The sequence below is a fragment of the Pseudochaenichthys georgianus genome, chromosome 16 (genome assembly GCF_902827115.2).
Source record: "Pseudochaenichthys georgianus chromosome 16, fPseGeo1.2, whole genome shotgun sequence".
Classification (NCBI taxonomy): domain Eukaryota; kingdom Metazoa; phylum Chordata; class Actinopteri; order Perciformes; family Channichthyidae; genus Pseudochaenichthys; species Pseudochaenichthys georgianus.
In genome coordinates this window covers 11,297,266-11,320,301 of record NC_047518.2, presented here as the reverse complement: position 1 = coordinate 11,320,301, position 23,036 = coordinate 11,297,266, and the positions used below count along the sequence as shown (strand labels likewise).

At 41.5% G+C, this 23,036-nt stretch overlaps 1 protein-coding gene across 2 annotated transcripts; it reads right to left on the bottom strand.

The window, feature by feature from the left end:
• Nucleotides 1-470: 470 nt before the first annotated feature.
• Nucleotides 471-19,985, bottom strand: ctnnb1 (catenin (cadherin-associated protein), beta 1). Of its 2 annotated transcripts, XM_034102059.2 has the most exons (17): nt 19,838-19,985; nt 12,320-12,370; nt 9,518-9,742; nt 9,135-9,388; nt 8,807-9,045; nt 8,277-8,478; nt 8,005-8,149; nt 7,767-7,870; nt 7,457-7,591; nt 4,599-4,802; nt 4,237-4,395; nt 3,916-4,035; nt 3,453-3,603; nt 2,412-2,533; nt 2,124-2,184; nt 1,576-1,826; nt 471-1,258 (listed from the first exon to the last, which is right to left on the bottom strand). In XM_034102059.2, exons 2-16 carry the CDS (start codon nt 12,330-12,332, stop codon nt 1,612-1,614), a joined length of 2,349 nt encoding a protein of 782 aa, XP_033957950.1. In that variant the 5' UTR covers nt 12,333-12,370; nt 19,838-19,985; the 3' UTR covers nt 471-1,258; nt 1,576-1,611. The 2 variants fall into 2 exon arrangements, with proteins under 2 accessions (XP_033957950.1, XP_033957951.1); XM_034102060.2 differs by lacking the exon at nt 1,576-1,826.
• Nucleotides 19,986-23,036: the final 3,051 nt, after the last annotated feature.

Genomic DNA, 23,036 nt, shown 5'->3' with positions numbered 1-23,036 from the left:
ATTATCTCGGCAAAGGAGAAGTGCTCACTATCACAGATTTTTTCAGATTTGTGAACAATATTTGAGATAAATGGTTATTTTGTGTATATAGAAAATATTTTAGATCTTTGAGTTCATCTCGTGAAAAATGGGAGCAAAAACAAAAGTGTTGCATTTATATTTTTGTTCAGTGTATATTAAACAAATCTGAAAACACAAGTTGTATGTCGTAAATATCCAAAAGAAAAAAAATAGAAATAGTATAGATTATTGAAAATATCAAGTCAAAACAACTGAAAGACAAAGAAACGTGATAGTATATTATGTCATAATACTGACACCTATCATGGCTAACACTTGGCTACTTCCTGGTCAGATTAACAGTTAGCTAGTCAACTGTTTACGCTTTAACAACTTCAGCAGCTAGGCACCGGCTCAGATAAAGAACCAGTGAAGGAAGTGTTTGTGAAATTAGACAAGAGGGGTCCAGGTGAAATGACAGTCCATTTTATTGTTTCAGAACACAGCAGGCTACAGCAACCAGCTCCTCCCACTACCCCACCCCTTAGTAACAGCAGACCAATAAGAGCCCTCCTCCTCCCCATCATTCCACAGCCACACCCATCCAGCTAGGTCAGCTACACCCCCTTTGGAACAGCAGAGACACATCAGTGTCCATCTTTAAAGCAAGAAAATAGCTTGATATTTGGACCATGATTTCAAATTCATGTTTTTTTTTATACAAAAGCTACACAATGTTACACTTCATCATCAGAATACAATTCAACTGATTAACTTTAGTGTTTGGACATCTTTTAAAATGTCATCAGATTATTTTCTTGGATGGAGCATTACCACTAAAAAAAACCTCAACACTACCAGAGACTTAAAATACAAGGAACCGCAAAAACAAGAGATGAATATCATAATTCAGGGTAATGAAAAAAAGCAAGCTAGTCAGTTTGTACCTTACAGACTTGAGAAAATAAAATAAAAAGTAAAACGACCAAATGAAGTAAAAATAATAAAACAAAAAGTACATAAAAAGGGTTTTTCAAAAACTGTTGACAATAAAATCCGTGTCACGTCAGGATTTGAAGTCAGCCCTCCGTCAGGCTGAGAGAACAGAACCGCACTTAAATCTAGTTTGTCCCAATGGAGTTTCCATAGACAGAAACTCTGCTTGCTGTTGTTGAGTCTCCTTCAGGCACTTTCTGAAAACCCGCCTCCTCCATATGGGCGAATCACGATGCAGGTTCATCCAGATCACATGATACAGCTGAAAAGGGAGGAAAAAGCGTTAGAAGAAGAAAGCAGGAATGAGGAGAAAACCAGAGGTGAGAGGAAGGAGACAGGGCACAGGATTTGGTGACGACCGCACACACAGATCAAACGTCACACACAGATCAAACGTCACACACACCACATCACACAGCTTTGTAATTAGGAGCAGTCTGAACATGCAGCAGCCTCATCAGTGAGCGAGTCCCGACCCCCATTTCATCCAGACAGAAAAACCTCCCACCGTGCTTCTACATCCCAAAAAATGCCTCTCGCTCTTCTGTGAACACAGCGCTGCTGGGAGGACGTTCTTACCTAGTAGAAAGTGTAGTGTAATGTTGGTCTTGGTATTTACAGGTCGGTATCGAACCAGGCCAGTTGGCTGGAGTCGCCGGGCGGCAGGCCCTCGATCAGCTCCTGGGCGTGTCCCAGGTCAGGCAGCCCCTCGACAGGGGGGTAGTCCTGGCCGGGGTGGTGGACCCCCACCAGGTCATGGTCCATCATGGGCTCCATGCCCATTGAGTCTGCTCCGTAACCCCCAGAGTGGAAGGAACGGTAGCTGGGGTCTGGGGGAGGAAGGATTGGGTGGAGGAGAGGCAGGGGGAGCAGAGCAGTTGTTAGAAGCATGTTAACAAACCAAGCCTTCACACAGTAGTATTATCAATCAAACAACACAACGTCCGTCCTCCAGCACACAAAACACAAACAAATCAGTGAGGCGCTTTCAACTGAAACCACCAGATTCATCTGCAGTGTTCCTTAACACATTTACAAACTGTACGCCTTTGTTTTTATTTGTCTGGTCCAGAGCCAATTCAAGTGGTTAGTGCTGGAGGAATGGAGAAACTAAAGAGGTGACTCACCTTCCTGTCTGTAGCCCAGAGGCTCTCCCTGAGCTCCGATGTCCAGTCCCAGGTCTCCGGTCTGCAGAGAAATAAAGAGGGGAAAGGGTAAGCCGGGTGCCAGCAGTTTTTGTTAAGACCAACGAGTTATTCAGGCTTTTATTATTCATTTTAAAATCTAAATTGCTGCACAAGCACCTGTGTTTTGACTAATGATATACATTTAGCACAGGGTTGGAGGCCTGCTTTACGCTTTAAAAAGCTGTAGTTTAGCAGTTAGAAAACAGAGGGGATTCTGGGGCTTCGTACCTCGTTCCAGGCCATGGGTTCTGTCCTGAAGAGCGAGCTGGTGAGTTCTACTGAGAGGCGTTTCTTGTAGTCCTGGGGTTTGTCCTCTGACATGCGGAACAGAACTGCTGCAGCGTAGGTGGCTGAGGGAGATGAGGGTTTACAGGTTAGGCAAACCGCTACCGTGGAGATGAGAATCAAAACGCCAGCATTTCTCAGCTGGACTGGCTATTCTGAACATGCAAACAGCTACAGTCAGTGATGCAAACACAGGTATGGTGAAAAAAGAGAGAACTATTCTAAGCAGAAAAAAACCAGCGTAATACACCATCTGACAAAGGCCTGTGCTAAAATGCTTCAATGAACTAACTATTCTTTATAATATACTCAGATCAAGAGGAGTCAGGGATGTTAAGTTATAAATCAAGTGTTTTTATTGTTATTTACAGCAGGGATGGGGAACATTTTTCCTTTAAATGTTTACAACATCCTCCGAGGGCCGTACAAATTATTGCTTAAAAAAACTAAAATCACAGCCCATTCATTTGGCCTTTCTTTCACGCTGTGCAAAGAAAAAGCAACCTCTTAATCCAGATATCTCACCATGACTCACGTATGTATGCATGCATGCATGCATGTGCACGGTGTGGCACGACCACAAAAACAGAAAGATATGGACACAAGATGTGTGCAAATGTATTTATTATCCTATCCATGTGAACATGATTTAAGTGGAGGGGACCTAACCTACTCTTGGGGGGTCCGGGGGCATGCTCCCCCGGGAAGATTTTATTTTTTTTATATGTTGAAGTTAAAAGCATCAATCTGGTGCACTTTGAGAACAACATGAGGAGATCTATGGATATATCTCTCAACACCCATTTGAAACAGAACTGTAAGCAGATTCTTCTTTTTGGATATTGGAAAACGAAAACGCTTCGGTTCTCCACGAATTACACAAGTCACCCAAATCAGCATTAAAAAAGCGGGAGGCGCCGAAAAGCGACTAATTTGCATCACTGTAGAGTGTAGCCCTCATCTAGAAGAAGTGTGTGAACATACCGACTCCTTCGTTGCGGCTGTGCAATAGCTCTGTGAGCGGGGCGGTGGCTCCCTCAGCCTCGATGGCCTCGGCAGCCTCTTTGTCCTGGGCCAGCTCACACAGGACGCCTGCTGCCACGCGCTGGATGTTCTCAATGGGAGAATACAACAGCTGCACACAAACAGGACAAACACACAACGATCAGCCTCCACAGTACTCACATGTTATCTGAAAGGAGGCGATAAGCAGAGTTTCAAGCACAACAGGTGGTACAACAAATGTAACGTTTTTGAGCATCCGTTTTGTTTTTTTATTAACTGCCATGATTTTAACATTTATATTTTCACAGTTTCTCTAGTCAATCAAAAATGATAGGTAAAATCATTTACATAACTAAATGTTAATATTTCCTAAGAGCACATCACACAGTTAGAGAGCCACACGTTTTTTTATATTATTTCATTTGAATAACTTTTGTCTTACCTGAACAAAGAGTGGAATGGTGTTGAGTCCTCTGATGACTATTCTGTTGTGCACGTCTCTGGCCAGGATGTGGAGCGCTCCTGTGCAGCCCTCCACTATCTCTTCCATACGAACTCCCTCCTGATGACACAAACACTCAATGAGTTAGGGTACTAATGTAGACAGCTCTTCAGCACTCTCCAAGATCAGCAGTGATGCTTGTGCTCCACAACATGACCATGACCCTGGGCCAAATAAATAAATGACCCAATGTCCAATAAATCATGTTAATGTTTATTGTGAAGGTGTGTGTTCAAAGTGTCTCCGAGTGTGTGTGCTCACCACAAACTGCTGCTGCGTGCCTCCCATGCTGGTGCGTCTCTGTGTGTCCTGGTGGGCTCGGACCAGCAGCTGGACCAGCCGGGGGATGGCCCCCTGCTCCCTCAGAGGAGCGTGGTTGGCAGGGCACAGAGCCAGGTTACGGATCAGACCCACTGTGGCCTGAGAGACAGACACATTTACATAATCATGTCAAATAAGCCTTTTTAAATGTCAACTAGGCAGAACAATTATAACTTTAAATAATATATAGCATAACAGAGTCAAAAACAGATCCACTAAGTGCTGCAAATACATTAGATGGAGCTAAACAATGAGATTTAAAATAAAGACAGGAAACACAGCTTTAGTGGTTGTGTGTGTACCTTAATGAGGGGCCAGTGTGATGGCGGATGCAGTAACTTGACCACCACGGGCAGGCCGTAGTGCAGTCTGACAGCGTTCTGGGCCATCTCAGCGTCCTGGTGTCGCGATGTGAGGTGACGCAGCGCACAAATAGCTGGTTCTGTGATGTCTTCTCTGTCTCCGGCCCGAAGCACTGTGCGGACTAACGCCTCGATACCTCCAACCTACAGAGGCATGATGTCACTTTTATTGGGTGGATAATATTAAATGTAAAATATATTTTAGCTTCAGGGTTCATACACTTTTTCACCAATGATTTTCAATGACTTCTCAATGACCTTTACCTCATTTTCCATGACCAAAAAAAAAAAGACCACTGAAAATGGTTTATTTTAACATGGAACAGGAAAATAAGGTCTGCATATGAAACATGTTGTGCCTATCTAAAACAAATCAAATAGTAGGCTTACTAGCTTCTACATGATAAGCAACTGTAGTCAGGGATACAAACTCATCAGGTATGAAAAAGGTGACAAGGATCCGAGCCCCCCGACCCCACGGAATATCGGTTTAGGAATAACAGAGGATTTTAGCAGTCAGAACAACTAAAGCAGCAGGTAATAATAACAGAAATGCTAAAGAGTCACATCGAATAGAAATATATAAAAGCATTTATTTTAATTGTGTAGCAGTCAGTTTATAATTTTGGCAGCACTGTTGAGCATTTTGAAAATGTATTTTCATGCCTCTGTGCAAGGCTTAGTCTTTCTCTTTATAGCCACTGGTGTAAAGTAACTAAGTTCATAAACTCAAGTACTACTTGGGTACAATGTTGAGATACTTGTACTTTATTAAGTATTTCAATGTTTTGCTACTTTGTTCTTCTTCTCCTCTACAGTTCAGAGGTAAATGGTGTACTTTACCTCCACTACATGTATTCAATCCCTTTAGTTACTTCACAGATGTGGATGAATGATGTGAAATATAACCAAGTGTTAAATCAGACTTTAATTCCACCTGGAGTAAATCCACCAGCTACCCTGCAGTCTACAAAGTCATTCAAACTAGCTGCACCTTTACCAGCTTTGAGAACACTTTCATGATCAATCATTATAAAACATGTCATATATATTATTCTGAAATGGACCAATCTGCACAACGACTACTTTTACTGTTGCTACTTTCACTATATTTTGATGATCATATTTTTCTACTTTTACTTGAGTAACATTTTGAATGCAGGACTTTTACTGTAACAGAGCATTCCTACACTCGGGTACTTCTACTTTTACTCAAGAACAAGACCCGAGTACTTCTACTTTTATTAAAGGTCCCATGTCATGGCCATTTCCACTGATCATAATTCCATTGTTGAGGTCTACTAGAATAGATTTATACTGTGCAATTTTCCAAACTCACATTGGTTTCGCATACAGCATCTCTGTAAAGTATGTGTATTCAGCAGTATTCACTCTCTCCACTAAACGGCTCGTTGCAGCTCTTGGCCCCCCCCCCTCCCTGTGAGCCCAGTGTGCTCCGATTGGTCGGACCAGTCGGGACGTTGTGAATCGCGCTGAGCTCCGTGGAGGTGTGATTTCCTTGTTTAGCGATACACAGCGAAACACAGCCAAACTCACCCTGAGCACACACAAAGTCACAGCCGAAGTAAAAACAATAAGTGTGGCTTGATATTGAGTTAGAAAAAGGTTGATAAACGCTGTGAGAATGGGTCTGCAGAGAGGATTTCGCCGCGATTCCAACTGTCTGTTATCAGCCTGCAGCCAGGGAGGAGAGATCAGCAGAGCTGCATGCACTGAGTGTGTGAGGAAGTCCGTGGATTGGTCAATTTGGACCAATCAGCGGGGGCTTAACGTAACGGCTCCGCGGCTTGGTCCATTTCGTTCCGGGGACGACATGGCATCATGATGTACCCGGAGGAATCAAATGGACAGTGACGTATCTCCAACGAGGCGTTTTGGGGAGGTATTTTCTGTTTTAGAGTTTTACTCGCTACATGGTGTACTTTGAGGGTTTTGACTCTGCACACCGTTTACATGCATACAAACCTTCATAACACACAAGGGGACGGGTAATAACCGGAAAAGCATGACATGTCACCTTTAAGTACAAGATCTGAGTACTTCTACTAAAGTACAAGATCTGAGTACTTCTACTTTTACTCTAGTACAAGATCTATACTTATACCACCTCCGTTTATAGCCTATGAAAAAAAACTATTAGAAAGCGAAGGCTAAAGCTAACGTTAGCAGATAGTGACAATGTATGTTAGCTAGCTAGCTAGCTCAACGTTTCCTTAAATGATATTGCGACAGAAAAACTTTCCAGTTCACATCACGCTCTGCCGCTCTGCTCTGAACACCTGAACGCCCGTTCTAACAGCTGTTCACCAGCGGTGCAGTCTGTGCCACAGTGACTCCGCACAGTTAACGAACACACCGTAGATAATGTAGCGGACCCTCATCTCGGAGCAGCAGAGTTCAGCCAACAGGCAGGAAGACTCGAGCACACAGCTCACGCTTCATATATTAAAAAATAACACCATGCGCGTCATGATGGCACATAACAACTCGCGACCGCAGATTATTTCGGTGATTAGATAAAATGTCAATTATATTTGACGCAACTTTAGTTACATTTCCATGACTTTTCCAAAACTTTGGGAAAAATATTGTTTTGCATAACTTTTCCAGGGCCTGGAATTTGCATATTGAATTTCCATGACTTTCCCAGGTTTTCAATGACCGTACGAACCCTGTAGCTTAGAAATCTTGCATGTTTACTACATATAGGATGCAATCTCTGGTGAAAATGCTCAGATGAGAGAATTTTCAAACAGTTCATGTATGCGTGTTCTCACCTGGCACACCATCATCTTGTTCTTGTAGTTGTTGCAGGTCAGGTTAGACAGGATGCCAGCAGCACATGTCACCACATTAATGTCGTCACTGCCGAGCAGCTGCACCAGAGTCCCTAAGAGACCCTCCATCCCCTCCTGGAGACGGACACAATTGTGAAGTTAGCATGAAGGCACAATATCAAGAGCTTGTCAGTAAGATGAATACATACACGTTTATAATCTTTCTGCTGAGAAATGCTTTTTAAATGAGCACAGAGGGAAGTGGACAAACATATACTCCTGAGGTAATGTAGAGGGCTTCTCTCATCACCTGTTTGGTGGCAGCATCTGATAAGTTCCTGAGCGTCCAGAGGCAGTTCTGCACCAGTCTCTGGCTGGGGTCTGTCAGGTGGAGTCCCAGAGCCTGCATGCCTCCTGGACGGAGGGAAGAAGATGGAAAATATGTATTTATTATTTAGTAGCTCATGTGGGGAAAAACCACTATAAAACTAAAAAGGAATGTATACGTGTAATGATATTGACTTTAAATGTTAAGAGGCCAAACGTACCGGCTTCTACGATGGCCGGCTTGTTACTGGAGCACACCGACAGAACTTTGAGAACACGGCTTGTGGTCCACAACAGCTTCTCATAGGTGTAAGTCCTCATGATGTTGACCAATGCCTGGGGGCCACCACTGGCCAAGATGATCAACTACACAAGAGGAGAGAGCACAACAAGGTTAGTGTATGTACCAAACTGAGATCAATGTACCACCAGTGGATGATCTTACACATCATAATGCAACATGTATACACATTTAGCACATCTGACTCCTCACCTTGCTTTCCTGGTTTCCATAGGCCAGGATCTGGAGACAGTCAGTGGTGATTGCCAAGAACTTGACGTTGGTCTTGTTGAGCAGAGCCACCATTTTCTGCAGACCCCCAGCTAAACGGACAGCCATCTTGGCTCCTTCCTGGTGCAGGAGGAGGTTGTGGAGGGTGGTAATGGCATAGAACAGGACAGAGTCCACTGGTGAACTGCAGAACAAACAGCTTATTAGATTACTGTCCCACTGGGAAATAATCACAACTACAAACTGATTAGATTAGCTCCTCAAAGGGTCCTTCCTCTCCACATGCTCTGCCTTTGTTGAGTGTAATCACATTTTTCTCACAATTGATGGGAAACTATCATAAGGTAGCCATTTAAGACAAATACAAATGGTGCTTGTGTTTTCAAAATACTCCGGTTAGAATTCACAGACAGTGGCAACACCCTAGCACACAGGACCCTGCCTTCCTGTATTGATAGGTACAAATACATGGATATACAAGAAACGAGTTCCTCCACACTGCTTTCACATACCCAAGCATTTTAACTAGAGCTGGTATTCCTCCAGACTTGAAGATCGCCAGCAGGCCCTCTCTGTGATGGGACAGGTTGTGCAGTGTCCCTGCGGTGCAGCGAGCCGTCTCCACGTCGTTTGTGTTCTGCATGGTCCTGACGATGGCAGACACCATCTGAGGGGAGCGCATGATGGCGTGGCGGGAAGCTTCCTTCTTTGAGAGCTGGTGGACCATCACCGCCGCTTTGTTTACTACGACCTGGAGCAGACAGGCACAATGTTAGGAAAGGAAAAATAAAAACAACAATTCAGAGCCAATACTGAGCCACAGTTGTCATGGGCAACTACCTGGTCCTCATCGTTGAGCAGTTTGGTGAGTTCTGGGATGGCTCTGGTTGCCAGCTCGGCATCGTCTTGGTAGTTGATCAGATTGACCACAGCGTGTTTGAGCATTTGCGAGGGCTCGGCCAGCCTCTGCACGTTGGTGGGGTTCGCTGAGTCGTACTGTGAGGAGGGGATCTGCATGCCCTCCTCCAGGGTCTCAGGGAACATTGCTGCACGCACCCGCTGGGCACGCGTCATGGCGTACTGACCATCTATGTCTGCAGATCAGAGGCACAGTGGTTCTGTTATATCGGAATTCAAGCCGCTATTTTGGCCGTGCATGTCTTATGTGCGGTAAACTGTCTTCTCCTCGAATGGTTAACATAGTATCCAGTATCATGACCTACCTTGGACTTGTTCCTGAGCGAAGTTCTGGTTGAAGCCCTGCTCCCACTCATACATGACCTGGTTGTCCACATCATCTTCCTCGGGGTTGCCCTTCCCACTGAGGGAGGGGGCAGTGGTGGTGGCCCCTGAATGGATGCCTGAATCCAGGTAAGACTGTTGTTGCCAGTGACTGACTGCGGCCTTACGGTCTGGCTCCATGGCCATGTCTAGCTCCATCAGATCAGCTGGAACCAGAAGAAATCATTAGTATAACTTGCAACCACAGCCATAAAACACATTTAGAAAAGTCAGTCTAACCATGTATGAAGTAGCCGAGTATAAAAGGAGTACACCGTGTGCAATTTGGTACTTCAGGTTAAATTCTTGTTTATTTTTTACTACAATCACAATGCAGAAAACTGTTTTTGTCAGCTTTGTAATTTCCAAGCACAACTCGAGTTTAAAGCCAACAATGTCTACACAATGTTTCCAGGAAGTATAATCACAGGTTAATCCAGTTTTAGGGTGCGTTCACATCTGCCTTGTATAGTCCGGTTGAATCGAACCCTGGTGCGTGTAGCCGCTTGGTGCGGTTCATTTGGTCGGTGTGAACACAGTCCGAGACACGGCAGGCAAAAACATCGTTTTTCAAGTACTGGTCAATTTTGAGCTATTTTGATTCCATAACATGTTTTCTTTCAGGCTTTTGGAAGGAAAACGTACAAAATACACATTTAAGTGTTTATTTTACTATAGTTTGTCTATTTGCGTCTGTAGATTTCTCCTAAATTCACCAAAAGTTAGCATTCTAACGTAACATAAAGTACCGCGACCGCTGTGTGCACCATGTCAACCGAGGTATCGCTGGAAAGCTGTGTCTCTCCTGCACAATCTCATCGGATCCAAATATGGTCATTTCCTTTGTTTCAGCAACCAATCGTGAAAGCACAAAGGGGTCTTAAACCAAGAAACGAAATCTCATTGGCTGGTGTCAATTTCTGACAACGTGATTCGTTCAGATGCGTCACGTGGTGTGCTAAAACACTTCCTGGTTAGCTTTCAGCTAGAAATTAAAATCTCAAAATGCCAAAAGAACGGCGAAAAAAACGTTCACAGAGAAGACAACAATTGTCACTTGCACGAAGCAAGGTTATACAAAAAAAAATGACCCCGAACATGAAATACCTTCACGGAGTGCGTCGATGCGCAAGCTGTCATCCAAAGAACAGGAGGGTTTAGCTAGCGCCTCACTGCAATCTTTAAAGGTCGTTTTCTCAAAATGAGTTTTTTCTCCTACTCTGAGTTCGAAATTTCAACTTCAGTAGCATGTAGATACACCAAACCTTCCAGTTATATACCTATCAATATTATGAAGGCTTTTACAGAAGGGTTTGTTCATATATCATTCATAGCCTGAATTATACAACATTGTATACCTAAAAACATGGCGAAAATGGATATTTTAGGGCTGTATTTTTTTCTGATTTATAGAGTGATAAAAAGAGATATCCAATATCCCTTCTGTAAAAGCCTTAGATACTAATATGACTACAAAATAAAACAAGAATTTTGAATCTGGCTATATCCAAAGTTCAGATTTCGATTCCTGAAATGTGTTAAAATATGTGAATATTTAATGATAATTTGCATATTTAAACATGCTATTTCAGAAAACTTGTAATACAAAAGACAATTGCCTTATTGTAAGTAATTAACTGGAGAAATGTCTAGCCGATACCTTTACGTTAAAAAGATTACCCTATTCACCTGGGGTGTCTCGCCTTAAGAGAACTAAACAACTGGACTCTGGTCCACTAAAATAGGTGGTCTCGGACCGCTTGCTTGCGAACTCTGGAGCGGCTCATTACTGGTGTGAACGCAGTCTGCACCAAAACATAGGAAGCGTAGCATTTACGTGTCACAAGAACGCGGATATCTTCAAAAATCTTTAGCGAAAGAGTCTTTCAAGACATCCGTGGTTGTTTAGTTAAATAAAGAGTAAAGCAGAATTAAGTGTTGAACAGTGTCGTGTAAAGTAAAAATGCTCCCTCAGCTACATAAAATTAAGAACACCTGTCGTCGGTGAAACGCCCCTCCTTACTGCAGAACGTCTCTCATTATGCTATAATGTTTTTTAACGGACGTTGTCCGATTATATAATCATATGCGCGGGCCGGTAGTGTCTGTTGATCTCCAGATTAACAGCAGCATGAGAATAACCTGCCAAAAGTGCCGATGCTCCATGGCGGAGGCTCCGGTAGAAATTGCCGGGATTTGCGTTTTTACCCCCTTAATGTCTGACCAATGGTTGAACAGCATTTCTGTGCACATGACTTGTGTTTAAAGTTTATAGTCCGTTTGAGTTTTGCCCGTGTGAACGCAAACCGAAACTTCTGAAGAATGAAACAATGTAATGTCGTCTGTTGCGCACCAGAGAGCGGACTATTAGGTGTGAATGCACCCTTAGTTTAAATGTAGACCTAATTAAGGACATTGTCACTGCTATTAATTGATTCCTAACCCTGCGACATTCTTTCCCCCAAAGGTTTAGACTTAAAACAGTGTGATGTACCAGTCCCTTCAACCATAACGTTTGGTTTTACATGTGCTCTGAGTTTCCAATTGAAATCAATAACTAATTCACTTTGCTCTAATGAGAACATACATCTGGGCCAGGAGAAGAGGCCGTTTTAAATGCTGCAAGCTTTAACACATGTAATACTAGTGTGTGCTTGTGCGAGAGAGATGCAGAGAAAATGATGAAACTGAGCTAGTGAGAGCAAGGAGGTGAAAGAGTGTGTGTCTGAAAACTATTTACTCACCCTGGGAAGCCATGTTCCTTTCTCAATCCGTGGCCGACACAGCTTCCTGATCTGAAAGGGGGAAAGCAGTCAGTCAAACTGCCTCTGCAGCATCTCGCCCTTCCATCAAGCCTACACTCTTTCCTTCTAGCTAAACATCCCATTTAACATTAAGATATGAATTACTAGAATCAACGGCAGTGTTGTTGTAAAAGCAAATGGTGCAGGCAAGTGACTTTCCAGTGCCTTCCTTCCTTTCCTGCCAACTCCCTTCCTTGGATGTCTTCTTGTGTTAAAGCCAATGCGTGGAAACAGCAGCAGGTCACACACACAGCCAGCATTAGGTGCTGAGGCTATCAACTATTTAGGTGAGGAAGGACAGGGGAAGTGGAGCATTGCTGGGTGGGGAGAAAAGAGATGCATTCCTACACTGGCTTTGAAGCTGAAATCACTCTGCAGGAAAGTAAACACTGGCGATGGCAGGAGAGAGGTAGAGCGAGGGAGAGGGGATTCAGTCAGGGGAAAAACAAGGGAAATTTAATCAGAGGTATTTCCAACTCATACCCAAGGTTAAATGTTTTGACAATAATACAAACAAAATACCAGGAAATGGGAAAATGCAGAAGAAAATCCTGGCTAAAATGAGACACAGAAACAAGGGCTGTATATCTGTAATCTTTTTTTTTTAAGCCCTTGCGAAAGTACATCTGTGGTTATTCCAAGATGAATAACACAGGAAATGGAGACCAAATCCTTTTCAATCACGGCTCACTAGTCAGGATATGCTATCAAACTAAACACACCGGGGGAAGGTAAGAGTGTGGCAACAAACGAGTCATGAACAGATCCTACCTTACTAGAGAATTCTCTACAGTCAACATAATATACAAGGTTACACATTCTTTCCAAAAGCCTTTATTAAATGGTACGTTAATGTGACTGATACAATGTGGAGAAAACAAATGAATACACTAAATTAATTAATTAATGTATACATTTCTATCATGAACTGCTTCAACATTGATGCTCTTGCTGGCATAGCAACCGCAGTACTGGAGAAAATAATGATGTGCCTGTCCGTGTGTCTGTTTGCTATGAGCTAATATGATCAACTAATAATAACGAGACAACTTTGGTTTTTTATCATCAAAAGTATACGTCAGTTCAAAGTTGTGATGCTGCACGGCGTGTTGCAACAGACTGCATTGAGAGGTCAGATGAAGTGACAGCTACAACAAGGATTTGGGTGTTTTGAAATGGCAATGAAAACTATCATTTGATATTTCAGAGTTCTGTGTGATCATTCAGAGAGACGTACTGACATTTGAATGTAGGGAAATTATTTCTGATTTTGGAGGTTATAATTGAAACGCACTGGAAAAAAGCAACTCGGCCACCGTAAGAGACAATTATTCTCGTAATGATTGGTACTGTGCAGGACATTCAACATTCTGCCAAAGAGATCATTCAGTCAGCCAGACAGTGCATTGACATGAAGTCATAATGTTAAGGGGACGATATCAGGGCGACATCCCTTCTGAGATATCAGTGAGAGCTGCTGGCGGTAAACGGGCTGATGGAGTAGTGTGTGATTGTTTCAGTAGATACTAGCTTGGGCTGGGCGATTTGGCCTAAAAATAAAATCTCGATTTTTTTTCCTAACTAATGGACAATTTTCGATTTAAATTGTTTTCTGTTTTTTTCTAAACAAACCAGACCATGGCAAAATTTCGATACATATTTTCTTTATTAACACAATAAAAATAAATGAGATTACCAAGTAGTCTAGGCCTATGTGAACAAATCAGTTGTTCAAGAATAAAAAAAATAGAATAAAAACAGCACCACGGCACTTGGCTGTCATTAATGTGCAAATATATATATTTTTAAATCAAACTGAAAAAAAAATCTCTTGTAGGCCATCCCTGAAAAAACTTGTAAAATGAAATACAACAAATAAGAAATAATGATAATGAAATGAATAATAAAAAAATACCCTCAAACAAAATAACATCCCTTTAACTTTCTAGGAAGTTGTTTTTCTACAGAACTTACACAGAACAGTTGTTTGTTCTATGTATGACTGCTTGTACCCGAACCACTTCCATACAACTGAAGTAGCACCTTTTTTAGGAATGAGTTCTTCATCTGTGTTCGTGGACATTTTTATGGTACGTCTGTCGGTGAAGCGGTGAATGTGATTGTACCCGATCTGCAGCTCTGCACAGTGTTATAAATTAAAATCAATGTTTTTTATGGCATAAAGTACCTTAAACATACCGTCAGTTTAAATGCTGTTTTATACTGAAAAACCAGAAGTTCTCGTGCGCAGTTGTTAAGCTTTTATTCTGAAAATCCTTCATCTCCGGTAAGCATTTAGCATGTGGCTAATACCATTTACTATAGAGGTGAATTTAGTAGCGATATGACACGGAGTGTTGCACACCGAAACCTACTGATTTCAACACTACAACTACTGTATAGACGTCGAGCTATTATTATTGCTGAATATTAAATGAAGGTACAGTTTATTTGAATACGTTTGTTTACAGACGTGGGTAGCATGAGACAACATCCGGAACTACCAGAAATGAAACCAGCCGTGAAGTTTTTCCTGTATTGAGTATTGATTACAGCGTTCAAAACCATATTAAATGAAAAGTCATGAAAGAGATAAGGAGGAGAAAAGGCGTGTTTAGTTATATATGTAATGTACAATGTCTGAGTCCTCTGTTATGCTCAACAACGAACACAGAATAACAATAGCAGATCGGGCAGAGCTGCAGATCGGGTAGTCACAGGCAATGTGGCTGAGTTTTGTGCGCGTTCTGGAAAGTGAGAGAGTAAGCTACTACGGAGTCCCTTAAAGCAAAACAAATCTGCGGAGTCTAGAAATGTTTTAAAATCGAGATTTTTCGGTTCAGCCATTTCACAAACCGTAGGAAAGTAAAAATGCAAATTAATCGTGTAAAATGAAAAAATCGCCCAGCCCTAATACTAGCTTCTCTCAGCAATAAAAACAAAGTCTGATATCGTTTCAGCCGTCAAAATATACTGATATTCTCAAAGGATTTTTGTAAAAACAAAAAGGTAGGCTGCACACTGTGGCATGCATGAGTTTACAGTCATTGACCTTTGAGTCACCTTGCGTTATTAAGTCTTTGCTAACAGTTTGAGTGTCCTGCTAAGATTTAATATAGTCTGTTTGAGAAGCTTACAAACAGATATTTATGATCATTCAACAGCAAAGACAATCGCTTTTTTGGAGACTTGTGTAAAAGAGAGTTTAAATATAAAGTTGTACTTGAAAAGAAATAGATAACCCTGAGTCAAATGAAAACAAAGCACAAGACTAGACTAAACGCCCTTTAAACAGAAGTGGACGTATAGAAATACACAGCAGGCAGCATGTAGTGGTAAAAACTCAGTCTGGCACGATCGCATGAGTTTAAATGGTGCCAAAAATGCAAAATACACGCAATGATGACTAAACTACTGCCCGGAATGACTTCCCTCCTCTCACACCCACACCACCCGAGCTCAGCCGTGTCATTAAAACAAAATCTTGAGTCAGGCTCCAAGACTGCAGCTTCCAACCACAAGCGCACCAACTCTAATTCACTGTTCACACACCATCCTCCGAGCTCTGCAGGCCTGCCCTCACATAACCTAGCCCTGCCTTAATGGGAGCCATATGTCCCATACAGCGCTGCACACAAATCAAACGTACAATCAAAGGGCACATTGGACCCATTTATCATTCACATGGAAAATGCGGGTTTTTAACATCTGGCATTGGAAACTGAGCCAGTGATTTCTTAAAAAGGCAAACAAACAAAAAAGTCTGGTCTCCAATTGCGAAGGACAAATGGCAGCCTTATCTTAACGGTCAGGCTCCGAGTGTCAAAACACAAAAACAACTATTTACAGTAAACGTTTCTTGATATCAGGCTAGCAGCTTGCCCAAAGAAACTCTGAACCAGAGGTTCTTTGAAGCCAGATGTGAAATCTATTATAGAGCGGTGCCCGGTCGAGTCAAAATCCATACAATTGAAACCAGATGACTAATGAGTGACACACCAGTTACAGTCCTTAGCAGTATGTGGGATGAAAAGAATAAACAGAATGTCACATGTAGCCATGCTTGGAGAGACCCATCAAAGAAGCTTTTTTTCAGCTTGGACCACAAGGATGTAAATGTAGATGGGGAGCAAAGTGCATGCGCACACGCACACACAACTTTATGAAGCGAAGCGTACTCACAGACCTACTGTCCCAGGACAAACTGCCAGGAATAGTGTACTTCTGTCCGTTACCCTGCCCTAAATATAGTAATGAATAACGCGATGTTCACATGGAGAGCCAGAGAGTACTATGTGCAAATAACTACTGTTGGGAGGAGGGGGTTTGGGTTATGCAGCCTCACAGAACAGAAAAGGGGACCAATGCAGTCCAATAGGCTAATCTATCTAGAGCACAGTGAATATAACTCAAACAGTTGTAGATAAAGCTGGACGAGGCATAGCTAGGACCTGTTATTATAACCATCAGGAACATGTATTTCCTGCAAGAGACTTCATGTACGTCCTATAACAGGCAGGAACCATAGGGCACTCCGGATTCCCCACATGTAGATCATGCTACATCGCACACAGTGCAGCTCATTCAGGATTAGGCAGACAGATTCCAGGCAACTATCACAATATGACTTCATTCCAGTTCCCACTAAAGGTAGGAGGTTACTAGTAGGTTAGTACAGGGCCACAGTGACACCTACAGACTAATAGGACAAACTTTAACCAATTAAATTAACACATCAGAAGCTAGCTAAGCAAGTGTGAAATGAATATGTAAGCCATGTGGGAAATCTTGCACTTCTAAACACCTTTTATCCGATGAAATTGGGAATGCAGTAACCCTAGAAATCACATCGCCAATAAAAACAATCAAAGGAGGTTTCAAAAGCATATCCATTTATTCATAGGAATTCAAAGCAGGTAAGCACATAACTCCCCACTCCTATTTCTCTAGAAATGTAAAAAAAGGCTTCCGTCAGCAAACTTGAGCAACAAAGTGAGTTTGCTTGAGCCTCAAGGTTTACCTTGTACAAAGAAGAAATTCTCATATTACCATTCAAATAATTAATCAGTTTACGAAGACTTCCTCCAAAGTGCATTTTGCCCTGCGGACATCTTTGGCTCAACTGTACAGCCTCTTTCCAGCATGCTGTGGCATTTATATAACTACGAAATGAATGTGTTAAAAATACACTAAGCTTGAGTTGAATAATTTGTTTTTTATTATTGAAAACAGAACTTCAAAAGAGATACATCCATCTCAAATCCTGACAGTCCGTTTCCTCTGGAGAAAAAAAAAACACAGAGCTCAATACATCCATATGGGCTAATGAACCAAACCAGCTGTATTATCGGCACAAGAGAGGGGCTGCCACGGCTCGGTGTTAGCCATCCTGTAATGTGCAGGGTCAGCACTCTCTTCTGCTGCTGCCAACAGCAACACAATGAGCTCCATGCCTGCAGCCGCTGCAGTGTGAGCTGTTTCCAACTGCTAAATGATGGATACTGATGGAGGAACAGGAGCTCCAGGAAATAGCCAGACCACTTTTACACAAGGGTGACTTTTCCCCTGTTGTGCTTAACAATTTACATAAGAATCAGTTATGTAAAAACAAAAAAGGAGGGGGGGGGTATTTACAAGGTTGAGATTAATATAAAAAACACAATCCATAAAGATGCATTCCTAAACAAAAGTCAGTGGTTTGGAATAATCTGTCGTTGTATATATTTTACACAATTTGATAATTTATTTTTAAAAGAATCTAAATAAAATCATATATATTTGTACATTTTTAAATGTGCTCCCGACCTACATGTTTCATTAGGAGTACTACGTAAATGCAGTTAGGCACAAAAAGGAGAATAATTACAGTATTAGGTAATGTCACACCACTAGAAAGGTTCAAGGTAATAGTGTTTTTGCAAGTGGATCACCGCAGAAATACCACTACCGGTCTCGTATGTATTGTAACCTACACCCACGCTTCCGTCTTAAAAATGTTAACGCAAATAAGAAAGATAATTTTGCTGACGAGATGCCGGGTTTGTCGGTGTTTTGTTCCATTGTGTAATCTGATCGGGGATTTCACACAGGGGCCACACGAAAAACACAACGTTTGACACTTTTGTGGGGGGTGAAAATAATGGAGAATAGTGGTATTGGATAATTAAAGGTGATTTTATATATACAATAAAAGCTGTTTCATTGCAGATCACCCGTAACTAAATCCATGTGGGGCCGCTGGATTTGAGGTCAACATCGTCCCCACATTCACTTTTTTCAATAAAACCGTAATCAATGGCGTGGGAAATATAGCCACGAATGCGTTTTGAGACACATACAACAAATCGTTCCCAGTATCGACAGGGTCGGAATAGGAATAGCCTATATAACTTTTGTTTAAGTAGTGACCCGCCTGTCCCTCTGTCGCAGCCAAGCAAACATCTGGCTGGGCAAGGGGACCATGCGGACAGACAATTATCCAATATCACATTTAATAAAAAAACAGATCCCATTTTTAACTATACAGATGATAAACGTTCGTGGCCCCCTCTCCCCCACAGCTGCCCCTGACTTTCCAACACCACTGACTCAGATTTCACACCCTGGCTCCTCCTCGCCTTCCTCCCGAAGCACAGCGGCTGCGAGGAATTTGTCGGTCTTTGTTTAAAAGGACGAGTGGAAACACACTCACGGGCCATTGACCTAAAACACGGCTTGAATAAATAATATTATGCCACTCTTTCCACAGAGAGGTCGATGTAAGATACAGTTGAACTGTTTTACGAAGTTTCAAATAACTTGGTGAAATGTTAGCAATAACGGTAACCTACTCTTCTCGCCAGTGTGTGACTTTAATGAATGTTAATTAACGTAGTTTTTAACTTGTAGGACTATACACACAACCACCATATAGCGACCTTCACATGCGCGTATCTTCACCCCGCATTAGGCGTCTGTTCCGCTAAACCAGCTGCAAAAACAAGCGACTTACAGGCGAAACTGAAGTCGAGCAAACATGAGTCAGAATGGAGGAATGTGTCCAGCAGCACAAGTGGGCTAATAGTACTTGGGCTAACTAACCGTAGCTAACGTTCGCTAACGGTAACTATTCAAACAAGCAACGACAACATCCGCGTTAACTCCCGATTCCTGAAAAAATGCAATGCCAAAATAATCCATTGGACACATTGGTCGTATTGATAACTACTGTTTAGCTTTCCCAAAACCACTCTACAATAATGTACAATTAGTATCGTCTGTGAAATAGGTATGTTCCCATTAGGCGGAGGCTGGTATCCCAAATATCTGCCATGAAAGCAGCTGGCTCGCTAGCTGCGGCAGCATCCCGATCGGCCCGCACACAACAACAGTCCCCATTCCTGCTGGCATGCGGGGAAACCAGCACAGGAGAAGAGGGAGAAACTGAGTGGAGCCGATAGTTTTAAGGTTGAAGCCTACCCTTGTCAACACAGCAAGTCCGTCCACTCGGGTCCTGCAGGGTTAAAACACTCAGCAATGGAAAAAGTCGAGGATAATGTGAAGGCGAGCGTCAGCGGGAGCCCTCGTCCACTCCCTCCGCAGTCAGTGAATAATGACTTGGACAGCAGTGACTGGAAAATGTAAGATGGCGGCGCATCTATATAGACCGAAGAACACCTCCAGTGGTTTCATATCCTGCCGAGCGCTAGAATAAAATAGATACTTACATCTGAGTCTGACCAAGCTTGAAATTCCTATGACTCTTACACTCATCTACTTCGATTATCTTCAACAATAACCACATGCCTTGGTTGTGAGTGTTAATTCAGTTATTTAAGTAAGGAAAGCCACAATAAATGTATAGGGCACGAGTATGGATACACAATTGAATGAAGTTCCGGTAGACTACAAAATGAAAATCCGATTCCTTTTCCCTAAATTAAACCTCTTGGACTGTGAAAAAGCGCATAATTTCCCTCAACTATGAATATTGTGAAACAGTGACAGTTTCAATTAAAACAGCATCACTCATTAACCAGTTGTCAGCTGACCCATATAAAATAAGTACAAAAAAGATACTTCACCAATTCAGTGGCAAAGTCAGGGTTTCATTTTTGCCACCATACATTGTATTACTCAAGTAGCTGGAGGATAGCAAGGGTCACAACATGAGATACAATAATGAACAGTGCAAACATCAAAAACTCAACAAGATTTTGTATTAGACTGCCAGTCAATAAATAGACAATGGAGCTCTGTCAGATGTCAGTGGTCTTGAGAAGTGGCTTTGTTTAGCTCTTATGCTTTTGGCCATTCAATTCGTGTAATTTGTGTGTACATTTAGCAAGGAGTTCATTGGCTGTGAGATTCCTCAACAAAACCCTGTGAATTAGCCTACAGGCAAAGAAAAGTCAGTCAGCAGGCTTGTGTAAGTGAGGAATGTGTGAGTCAGTGATTGTCAGTGAATAGTTGTTTGTTTGTAACTAAATGTCTTTGTTTGTGAATAAGATAACATCTCACACGCTAAGGGAATATTTCAAGGAAGTGATTCATCACAACTGTTTTCATGCTTTAACTGTGAGAAAAAGAGTTCAGGCAGTGGATTATGTATATTCAAACAATGCATGCATTACTAAAAAAAAACTACTGTTCAATTAATTTGTCTTGGCTTCATTGAAAAGCAGATTCAGGCATTATAAATGATTAGTGATCTATGGGCATAGCCAAGGTCCTTCAAGTGAGTGGTGTGATCCCTCCTTTAGTCTGACATCACAGAGTTGTGGTTATTCATTTTCAAATGACTTTCTATTTGGCTCAATAATAAGTAACTTAGTAGATGGGCCACGTAGGATATTTAAATATGTATTACAAGTCCTCTGGTGTGTTCTGTCCCTTAATCTCAGCGTTATGAAAGATATAGAGAGCAGTTCATTTGCTACCTTTATACTGTCACTTAAATCTAGTTAACTATGTGAACGGCAAACAAAGGTAAAATCGTCCTCTGTCATATGGCAGGCTATTTCATGAACCAATATTGATGGTAGGGGGGTGGACTAAGTTACCTGAAACCTAAACTCACATTCAAAACAGTCATTGCAGCAGTGCTGAATGTGATACACAGTATATGCATTTTATTAAACGAGTAAACAAAATATGTGACACATGACCTAGAATGAGTCCACACTGCGTCATTTGATTGCAACATAGAAATAGTATGGCAATTGAGAGTGATTTATTTTATTTGTAATGGCTTTCAAACCACATCAGGAATTACTGCAGTCAGTCAGTTTGATATACAGCCATGATTTGTGAAATCAAATTGCTCGGTTCCTGTAGTCACGTGATTTCACAGAAGAATGCTGATACAGCCAAACAGAAACAGGTATGACATCATGGCACAGTGAGTGACTTCCAGTACACAGGATGACGTAACACTCTGGGTTGCAGATATTTTGATAGTGTTCCAAAACACATAGAGATAGTGAGATGGTGAGAAAACAGGCATGGTGAACAAAAGCATTTCAAATAAGGCATATAATATGAGTTGATTGAATAAGATGTACACTTCTCCTCTCAATACTTACAATTTTAGCAATGCATGCACCCATATTATATTAACAAACCTGTGGGGTTGTGGTTAAAATTGATATCATGAAAATGTTCTCTAATTTCTAGCCATAGAGAACATTCATTGTCCATACAGCGTATCCTACTTAAAAGGGCACTCTTTGGTATTTCAGTGTTTATGTTGTTTTTATTCCTTTAAACATGTCAATCTGTGAACCTCAACCATTTCTAGAAATAAAACACTTCCAAAACTATTCTTAAAGCATAAATGTTAATTATTACTGTGTTTTACGATTCATATATCAAGTGTATTGTTCCCCACCTTGAATTTAGTGCAGCACAAAAACAAGAGTATATATTTAAAGCAGAGTATTTCATTAGTCCCCAGTGAATTTATATTGCACATTGTAGTTTTATCTGATGGAACTGTGTTAAAATCATCATAAATCAAAACACAGACATCTTTTACTCCACTGTTTACAGACCTTTCAAAACGTAAATGTCTTTGTGACACATTTATTATTAATCTGAACTGCGTGTTATTTCTATCACACGTTGCCGGTACTACCAAAGGCCCAATAAATAAATCATGTGAAAATGTCCCTTTAAACCAAGACAGAGGAGGATTGACAGTGTTTCAAGAAATGGTGCAATACTGCGGTTACAGAGTTGGACCTACAATAAAGTTTAGACAGAACCACTGTCCCCATATCTCTTTGTGACCCCCGAGTCATACATGTCCAGGCCTATACTGCTTCTAAATATATTGTAATTAAATGTAAAATTACACCATGCTTGTTATTTTTAGACTCATCAATCACTGCTCCAGTCAAATTTGACTAGGTAATATTTCAGGCTAATATAATAAACAGTTCATAATAAGCGCGAGAAGAGAGCATAATGGGAACAGCAAAATGCAGTAATAATGACATCTGCACGTTTAAAAAGATACCACTTGTGTGAGTAAAACTTAGATTTTTTCACAGTTGGCTATCAAGTAAAGTTGGAAAAAACACTACTGAATATTTAAAAGTATTTTATTTTTGAAAAGGTGCATTGGGGAAAGACTGGACAGAGTCCTATCAATGCATTTTCGTATGCAATGAATGAT